Source organism: Mus pahari, chromosome 17, assembly GCF_900095145.1.
Source record: "Mus pahari chromosome 17, PAHARI_EIJ_v1.1, whole genome shotgun sequence".
In the NCBI taxonomy this organism is placed as follows: Eukaryota; Metazoa; Chordata; class Mammalia; order Rodentia; family Muridae; genus Mus; species Mus pahari.
The window spans coordinates 43,474,268-43,484,267 of record NC_034606.1 but is presented as its reverse complement, the minus strand read 5'-3'; the positions used below and the strand labels follow the sequence as shown (position 1 = coordinate 43,484,267).

The following is a 10,000-nucleotide window of genomic DNA, read 5'->3' as shown; positions in this document are numbered from 1 at the left end:
TTTGACTATGGGTATTTCTCAGTGGAAGGTGCAGTTTGGTTTCCTTGGAGATAGGCAAATCCTGGGGGAGTGTGTTCAGGCAAGAAATACAGGAGAGACAGGAGGACTATGAGATCAGCAGCTCCTCGGGCCAGGTTGATGAAGAGTGGAGGAGAGAGACAGGATGCTCAGGGGAGGAGAGGCCTGGAGCTGCAGAAGCTGCAGGTGATGGGGCGGTGAGGTATGACACATGCAGGATGACTGGAGATGATGGCCGCAATCATTGACAACACAGTGGTGGGGAGAGAGGTGTGGGTGGCCAGCAATACCAACGGTCTCAGTGGCACTCACTTCTCTAGCTGGTGATAGAGGGTGATGTTGATTAGCCCCTGAGCATCCTCCGTGTCTGCCCAGCTGCAGATGATGTGGTTGGTGTAGTCGTTGTAGCACTGCAGAGTCTTCAGAGGGACAGTTTCTGGCAAGGAGAAGCAGAGGATCAGGAGAGCCATCCTCTCCCCTCCAGGTGTCCAGGTGTCCCCTGTCCCTCTCGCTCCTGTCCCACAGGAGTGTCTTTTTTTGTGAGACAGGGTCTTTTTAGGTAACCGAGGCTGCCTGAAACTTCCTTTGAAGACCATGCTGGNGACAAACTCACAGAGATCCTCCTGCCTCTGTTTCCTGAGGACTCACATTGAAGGCAGGCACACAAAGCACTGGTCTCCGGCTTCCTGCTGAGACTCAGGTGACCAGGTAGAGGGGCCCTGAGCCTGGTGCAGCTGTGTGGTGGATCCTGTTGAGAATGCTCCTTTTCTGTCAGGAACATGAGATCCCAGTGGATTCTCAGCCGTGAAACATGTTCTGTGTGGCACCTGCCCTCATGTAGGGNATTGCTCAGACCTGACCCTGTTCTCTGAGGTGTCACTTGGTAGGACAGACACAGCAGTGCCTGAGAAGTTGCTGGCATATCCCTTTCCAGGGTCCTGATCTACTAAGCCTTGGCGTCTCTCTAAAGCTGGGCTTGGTAAAGAGAAATTGTCATGGAGGAAACCCATGGGGCACTGGGGACAGAGTGTCCCATGGGCTTCTGGGTAGAGGAGAAGGCTGGAGATATTGTGGGGAAAGGTCTTTAGGTTGAAGCTACCAAGACCAAGAATTAGGGGACCTGGAAGTTCTTAGAGGAATAGGGGGCCTTGGAGAGGGGCAGAGAAGATGTTGGCTCCTTGGAGGTTGGGNTTTTAGGGGATACATTGAGTAATATGGCTGGAGAGGGACACCATTGAGCTGGATGTTCCAGGGCCAGGCAAGGAGGATGAGGAGCGTGAAGAACAGGGAAGAGAGGGGCCAGGGAAACCCTCAAGGAAAGAATATAGGAGAGACAGGAAAACCCAGAGCTGGATACAGTAGGTGGAGCTGCTGGGCTTGTGGTGGGTTCAGATCCTACCAGACTCAACACTAAAAAGGAAGATAAAGGACGGGGTCTTCAGACTTACCTTCTGCCTCTGTCACCCCGTGTNCCCAGCAGAGAGCCACCAGGGCCATGTAGCACAGCCCCCAGGTGAGTGCCATTTGCTGGTGCATTTGTCACTTTGGTGGCTGCACAGGAAGCTATGGGCAGGGTAGTNTCCTCATTGTCCTGGGGTTCTGTGTTGATGCTTGGCTGTAGGTTGGGCCACACTCATGTTACAGGGCTGGTGATTCTTCNCTCTTAGACTGCATCCTCTGTGCCTACAAAAAAAAAAGTGTTGTAAGGCATAGAGCTGTCCCAGACACTGCAGATGCCACCTGACCTCAACCTAGAGAAGAGGCCCTGATGTCTGATGCTCTGGGATTGTTTCCTCCACTCAAGCCTCATTGGACTAAAGCAGGAACATAGAANAGATGGATTGATGACCTCTGAGGCGGCAGGTACTTCCTCGGACCACAGTGCAGGTCAGAGGACTGAGAGTGAGGCTGCTGTTAAGCTTGCACCAGCCCCCACAGAGGAGCCAAGACCCACACCTTTGATGGATGTGGCCGTGGGGGCAGGNCAAGCCTAGGTGTGATTGCTCTCTTGTTTGGGTCTCTGCACACGCCCAGCCAACCTTGTTCTCCAGCACAGGCAGATCTGGTGCTCTCCCTGCCTCAGCTTACTTTACCATCAGGTCTCCCACTGACCCCTCTGCTTCCCAGTTCCCCTTTCTCTGAAGCCTGGGGATTTCCTTGTTTTCACTGAGTTCACTTGGGAAGTACCAGCATTGCAGAGCCATTGCCATGACCCCTTATCCTATAGGCAATTGAAACTTGAGTCAAGATGCACACAGATCACAATCATCTGTCTTTCTATCATCTATCTATTAATTCATCAACATACCTATATATTATTCCTCTCTGTATGTACACATCTGTTTATCCACTCTTGCATCCATTCATGTGCCTGCATCTTGTGTCTGTCTATCTATTCATGTATCAACTATCTGTCATCTATCTATTTATTCATCTATCTATAATCCATCTATCATCTGCCTTTCAAACATCTATCATTATATCTATCATTTATCTACTTATCTATCATCTATCTTTTATCTATTGTCTCTCTATCATGTATCAATCATCTATCTGTCTATTGATCATCTCTCTATCATCTACCTATAATCTATCTATGTTTTTATCTTTACCTATGTCTTACCTATCAGCCATCTAAGTATCTAGTCATGGGACTCCTTGACTGGAACGAGTGTTTTTTTTACCCCATAATGCTCAATATGAATGAAGGAGGGACGAGGAAACAGCATAAAATGATGGAATATGCCATTGGGAAATGCTAGGATGGTGGAANAACAACACACACAAATCCCAACCCTCTGTCTCACAAGCCTCCCCATGTGAGGTTAATTAAAAAGTTAGATGTAAATCACACCAAACCTTTGCTGCTGGTGCCCTTGAGCTGTCAACCCTAACAGTAACCAAAGGACTCTNTGACGAAGAGGGATGAAAGGGTGTGCAGCCAATGCCTGCCTTTCATAATGCCGACAGAGTCACCAAGTAAGGGGAAAAACCAGATGTACCAATGACCAATGTCTTCACTGGGAGGATGGCTGTCACAAAAGACCACCGNTAGATAGTTCATAAAAACCACAGACAGTTATTGCTTGAGTGTCTGGAAAGTGGCAAGGCCAAAGTCAAGGCACAGGCAGGTTTGAGGTCAGATGAGGCAGGCCTCTTCCTCAAGGCTTCTGACTGCTAATGCCATAGTGGAGGCACCAAGGGGGCTTCCTGGGATGTCTAATAGAAGGATGCCGGTCTCCTGATCCCTCCCCCTGGGGATGTAGTTTCAACATAAGGGTTTTGCGGTGCATGAGTATTCAGTCCCTAACAANTGAAATCATGGAGAACAAGTTACCATCTACTGTAAAAGACAACAGAGCCGTGTCACCAAAGCCCTTGAGCAGAGCATTTAAATACACACAGAAAATCCAGGTTAGCGGGTGACTGAGGTTTAATGCCCACCGTCAAGCAGGAAGTGTGCAGAGTGCTCTGGGGGAAATCAATGCATCTTGGTCAAGGCAGCTGTTACAATCCTNGCAGACAAGAAACAGTATAAGAATATGGAGTGATGGGCCCACANTGCCCCAGCTGTGTGAGAGGGGCTGGGACTGACCCCAGGTGGGTTGACTGAGGACCCGCCCTCTCTCACCAGGCTTCCCTGAGAGGTTGTGTTTCCTGATCATTGGTGTCCTGTGTCTGCCTCAACTCAGACTTTTCTGCCATACTTACAATGACCAGACAGAGCCCAAGGAGAGAAAAGTTGAATCTCTGGGCTTACATCCCTTGGTTACTGCAGAGCCTAAAGCTATTAAAACACAGACTGCTGTTATAAAAACAAAACAAAACATAACAAAACGCCAAGAAATCCTAAGACAGGAGACTCTGGATTTTAGAAAGATCAGTGTAATGATGAGTGATGTCACAGAGTAGGCACCACCGAGAAGAACCCAACTGAGGTGGATGCAAAGAAGGGGCCAAGACCAAGGCAGGGGCCACTCTTCAGAACACCGTGGAAGCACTGGTAAGGGGACCAAGGAGGGGGTAGAGGATCAGGGATGCTCATGGCCAGCAGTGCCAGCTGCCTCACTGTCCCTTGCCTTTTGGGGCTCATTTTTTCACAAGATAAAAGTAATAATACTTCTTACTCTCTCCTGCCATGGTCACATGAATAAATGCTGTCCAAGGAGCCATGAGGGGAAGCCCTGTATGTATCTTTCCGAAAGATTACTTAAAAGGCATGGGAAAAGTTGTTTGTTTTCACTTTTTTCTTTTCTTCCTATATCTCAGAAAGGGCAGTTGGCACTCCAGTTGCCATTTTGGATCATAGGGAAATGACAGAAGCCACATGCAAAGCCTCATGTCCCTCTGAGGAAACTACCCCAGCTGAAGGTGTGGTTTGGTTGCATGGAGACAGAGAAGAAGTTTTCAGATGTTTCCTGAAAAGAAGTTATTCTGTCAGGTTTTTCAAGAAAGACAGATTTAAAGCAAGGCAGCCTGCTGTATGGGAACAGAGAAAGCAGCTTGCCTTGCAGTTACATAGGGGAGATTTGCACTGCAGCAAGCAACAGTGAGGGAGCTCACAGCAGGGGCAAGAGCCAGGCAAAACCTCAGATGACTAAGGTGGGAGGTGGTTCTGAGGCAGGGGAGGGGCTCGAGGGGTAAGAGGAGAACTGAAAATGGGCTGAGAACCTGCCTGGTTTTATGAGGGCTGAAAAATGCTAATTAAACCCAAGTGCTGGTGTAGAATATAAGTAGGAGGGAACATTGACCTTAAGGATTGAGTCAGGGCCTTAGGGGGCATACAACTCCAGCTGCTAGTGAGGAAGGATTATTCCAGGCTAGGAACCTGGGGCTAGCCTGGGCAACACAGTGAGCACCTCTCTGAAAACAAAACAAGTTAGGCTTGACAGCCTTTGAAGACCAAGGGTAAGTATAGAGACTGGAGGACCAGGGAGAACAGGATGGAGGTGGCAGAGAGGGAGAAGAGCAGGAAACCAGAAGTGTTTGTACACCCCGATCCCTGCGTGTGTGAAGAAATATGCTGGGGGTAGGGCAGACAGATCCATGTCTCAAGGCAGATCCAGATTTGTTAAAGAAGTGTGCATGGTGGCCATGTTTGGAGCACTTCACCAGGAAGAGAGAGAAGCTCGAACGTGCATCCACAGCAAGAGGCTACAGGGCCAACTTACCTGCCAGGGCCATGGAAACATTCAGGGTGCAAACCATTCTGATGACCTGAGTTTGTCCCCCTGATCCCCATGCCAGTGTCAGGGCCAGAGAGGACTTGGGCTGCCTCAGCTCCAGGCCAATGCTAGCACAGGAGAGAGAGTCCCAGCTTTGTCTCCAGGGATCAGTGTGCTGAGCACAACTCCTGAAGCTCAGTGAGATGGGAACAAAGGATAGAGAAGGATGTGAATGCCCTGATCCAGTTGATTCTGAATTCCAAACAATGGAGCAGAAGAGACTTGAGCATCTGCTACTAAGTACCCATAGTCAGAGCAAGGATAAAAACAATAATGAATCTAACCAAGTGTGTCAGAGCTTAGAAAGTAGCAGGAAGGGGAACCTCATCCTGCTCACTAAGACTTTCAGGGGGCTGTCGCCTTCTGGTGCTTTTTCAGTGGGACCACTGGACAGTCCCAACTGATATTTTGAAGACACCTCTGGGATCTGACTGGAGCCAGAGATGCTGCAGTATTGGTGACCAGAGATGGAGGCTGCTGCAGTGTGCAGAGGAAGTGAGATGGGCTCAGCGAGAGCATGTGACCAAACCAAGACAGAAACAGAGCAGAGAGCCTTGAGAAAGGCATGGCGGGAGAGTTCCTGGATGTACATGGCCAAAGGGAGAAGTGGTTTGTGGAGTCAGTGAGACTGACAGACGCTCAGAGACCTGGAGTAAGGCAGGCTGTCTGGAGGGAGTCATCTCCTGGCTCTCAGAAGCCCTGGAAGGAAAAGGTGGCGCCAAGAGGAAAGCTTTCCTCAACCGGAGGAGAGCAAAGGGAAGGAGGGGAGATATCAGTGGTGAGCCAGGGGCTCTGCCAGAGCCATGGGCACACTCAGGGGGGAGCAGCAATGTGGCTCACACATGGAAGGACTGTTGCAGTGCGTGAGGTGCTGGCTAAGAGGCAAGCATTGTCCCTGAAATGAGGTGGACTTGGCACCCTGTCTGGGAGCTACAGATCAATACCACTTGCATATAATTTACAAGTGTAAAAAAAAATATAACTATGTTCTTGGGGACATTTTTTAACAGTCACTCTTTAGAACAGACTTAGGTGGCTTACTGGAGGGCTACACTGGGTTCTTAGTTTTTTGTTTGTGGTGTGTACACACAGCACGCTGTAAGCAGTAGTTGTTTATAAATCTTCCTCACTGCCAAGCAGTGGGTGATAAGCCCAGGTTTCTGGGCTCCTCCTATTCTGAATGATCTCAAAAATAATCTCAGCTAAGGTAGAATTTCCTCGATCCAGAACCTTTCAAATTCAGCAGAGGACGCTCTGTTCCTTGCGCAGATTGGACTGGGTAATTTAAAAGCCGCCATTTCTGAATATATACCTAGCCACAGAAATGCATTTGCCACATCCACGACTCTGGCTTTTCTAACCACTAGAAAATCAGGTGTCTGTCTTTTGTGTCTTTCTTTGACATTAAACACTAATGAACTTATGCCCTTTCCTGCAGTGTTGGGTTATGAGCAACTTGACACAATAAAAGCAAAACTGTTGAGTGGGATTGTGGGGGAGAGTTACCAGGAGTGAGCACAAAGGTTTATTCACTCTGAAACTACAAAGAAACCAGATAGGACTTAATTAAGCTAGAATCTGAATATGCAAGTGTGTTCTGGCAGGGCCTCTGAGGAGGGAAAACCCTATGGCCAGGCCTAGAAGCTTGTATGGTGAGGTTACAAGCCAATCCCAGGTGCGGAAAGAGACACAGACACACACACATGCACACGCACACACATGCATATGTGAGACACACATCCATGCATACACTCCAGCAGCATGTACCTGACTACACCCAGGCCCTCACACCTGTAATGCTCTCTAATGGTGGGAATAGCTCAAGGCCTGGTAGTGAAAGAGTTGACCAGATCAAATTTGCTTTGAGAATTGCAGTAAGAGCAGTTGCTATGGACAGAGGCACAGTGGGCAATTTCTTACAGAAAACCGAATAGTGACCTGAGAGTGAGTGAATCCTTTTATAATTTGGAATGGGGACCCATGTTGATAGAGGGGCAGCTATGGAAGAGGAAGGATGCCCGTCTCAGGTCACCTGCTTTGGATGCTGTGCCGAAATCCAGGAATTTTAAATTAAAGGAGCTGATTTTTCCAGGCTACTTGCTCTGTGGTCAGTGTTGCTAAAGAAAGTCAGGATTTGAGGAATTGTTAGAGAAAAGTTCAGGACAAGTGTGTAGAAGTCATGTAGAGGTCACACAGAAAGCAGCTGAGGAGAGTCCTTAGAGACATGGAACTGAGCAATGGCATCATGAACCCTGGTCAAGAGGGTCGAGACCAGTGGCTCCCAACCTTCCTAATGTTGTGTGACCCCTTAAAACAGTTGCTCATGTTGTGGTGACCCACACCCTTAACATTATTTCATTGCCACTTCAATATTTTGATGTGGTTCTGAATCATGATGTAAATATCTGATCTGCTTGACATCTGACAGGAGACCTCCAAGGGGTCGCGACCCACAGGTTGAGAACCCTCATCTAGAGACCTGGCAACAAGAGAGACAAGCATCCTGTGGCACTCAGGTCCCTTCCTGAAGTGTGGCCAGACCAGAAGTAGTAAAGAGAGATGGAGACCAGGGATCTCTGTACTCAGCAGGTCTGGGTGAAGGGACAGTCCCAGCCCCATGCAACCTGTGACTTACTAAGATTTGCGGTGTAGACAGGCAGGAGATCTTAGAAGACCCCAGGGACTCCCCAGGAGAAGAGAGAGGTCTAGGGTTAGATGCAGAGACAGCAGAGCAAGTGAGGGGAGCCTTACAGGGCAACCTCATTGACACCCTTCTGGTTCCAGGGCTGGACATTAGGTTCCAGCTAAAGATTTGCTAGAGCCAGTGGTGGGGTAGGGTCTGAAGTGGCAATTCAGCCCATGCGGACAGAGAAGGCGTCTTCTTTGAAAGCTTTTTAAGAGGGCTGGCAAGATAGCTCACTGGTGAAGAACACTGACCGCTTTTGTGAAGGTCTTGAATTCAAATCTCAGGCACCACCTGGTGGCTCACCACCATCTGTAATGAGATCTGACGCCCTCTACTGGAGTGTCTGGAGACAGCTATAGTGTACTTAAACATAATAAAATAAATAATCTTTAAAATCTTTTAAAAATCTTAATAAAAACGTAGCTTTGAGAAAGAGGTAGAGAGAGGGGAGATGCTGCGCTACAAGGAAGTTAGTGAAGGTGTCTTTTCTTTTCATTGCCAGAATAGGTTCAGAGGCCTTATGTGCTGGGTGTGAGCTGAGGCAGGGGCCTGAACCTCAGGCAAACTCTTTGCTTGATAGGTCACAGAGATTTCTGTCCAACGATGGCTAATGTATGACCTCTGGAATACAGCATGTGGGGCATATGGATAGGTTAGTTTATGATCTGTGAGACATGACAGTGGTCTCTGTCAGCAGAGGTGCTGTCTGTGTCCCTGTCTGGGCGAGACTGGTCCCTAACTATGTGATGAGACATCTACCTGCTGGTACACTAGGTACAGATGCGACCCAAATCATCTGTGGTGATTTCAGAGCACAGTATAGTGTGTGTGTGTGTGTGTGTGTGTGTGTGTGTGTGTGAGAGAGAGAGAGAGAGAGAGAGAGAGAGAGAGAGAGAGAGAGAGAGAGAATGTGTGTAAGAGAGAAAGAGACCGAGAGAGAGACAAAGAAAGACAGAGACAGAGACAGAAACAGAGGCAGAGAGACAGAAACAGACACAGACACACACATACAGAGAGGAAAAGGTAGTCAGAGAGAGACAGAGACAGAGAGAGCTGGATGATCTGGTCTATCTCTGGGCACTTCCCAAGTGAGCTCGCCAAATTACACCCAGTACCAAGGCAGTAGTACATCTCTGGCTCTGTCCCCAACACTTCTTCATCCTTGTAGGTAAATTTTCTCTACCCTCTCTCTGTCTCCTCCCTTCCTCCCGTTCTAGTGGAAGACAGAGGGAGCTATGTCTCCCACTCACCCTGTCCCACAGATGTGTGACCTGAAGCTCAGGACAGGGCCTGAAGTAACATATGGGTAGCAAAGTTAGAAGGGTAATATATGGGCGACTTAGCCCAAGGTAGAGCTGTCAGGGAGTCCTCCTTGTCACCAGACCTCCCATGATAAAGCTGGGTTCTCCTAGAGCCCCAAAGCCCCAGAGAACATCCTAATCTTACCTCTCCCAGAGCCCCGACTTGGTTTCAGCTCCAATGCTCCGGGGCGCCCCTCCCTACTACCCGCCTTGGAGTCTGAGACCTAGGCTTTCTAGAGGATCAAGTTTGAGGGAGATGCTACCCCAGCCCTGCCTCATCCCGTCCTCTTCCACCCTGGAGACTCCCACGGCCCCTGCTTTGCGCTCAGCCTCAGCTCCACATCAGGAAGCCAGACCCTTACCTCTGTGCTTGGGCGACAGGCAGCCTCCTTCGGGAGCCTCCAAGTAGCAGTGAGCTGCGGGTTCTTCCTATTTATTTGTGCCCCATCTGGAGGAAATAGAGAGCAGATTGAGGAAGTTGCCAGTGCCCTTTCGCAAGCAGCTTCGCCTGCTTCTCAGAATTGCGGCCACCAGACCCTGATAATACTCGCGACATTTACTTCTGCCAGAGAAGCTCATGCCGAACCATCTCCGGGTCGGCTCTCCTGTGCCCTAGAGGTCTCAGCCAGGAATGGCCCCCTCCACACCCGCCTCCCTGACTCCTCTGGAGGAAGCAGACAAAGAGGGCAATAACCACCTCCCCTCAAGTGTGTGCCCAGAGCCTGGCAGAGCTGGGGTGGACCTGGAGGGCACCACTTTCAGCATGTGGC

General features: G+C 49.3%; 1 protein-coding gene across 1 annotated transcript in view; it reads right to left on the bottom strand.

The window, feature by feature from the left end:
- Window positions 1-9,678, bottom strand: part of LOC110334939 (cytokine receptor common subunit beta) — a 23,005-nt gene extending 13,327 nt beyond the window's left edge. Inside the window, exons 1-3 of the mRNA XM_029548119.1 lie at window positions 9,593-9,678; window positions 1,467-1,701; window positions 331-454 (exon numbers count right to left, since the gene is read on the bottom strand). Coding sequence (XP_029403979.1) covers window positions 331-454; window positions 1,467-1,554 — 212 coding nt within the window. The 5' untranslated portion in view covers window positions 1,555-1,701; window positions 9,593-9,678. The remainder of the gene's footprint in view (window positions 1-330; window positions 455-1,466; window positions 1,702-9,592) is intronic.
- Window positions 9,679-10,000: the final 322 nt, after the last annotated feature.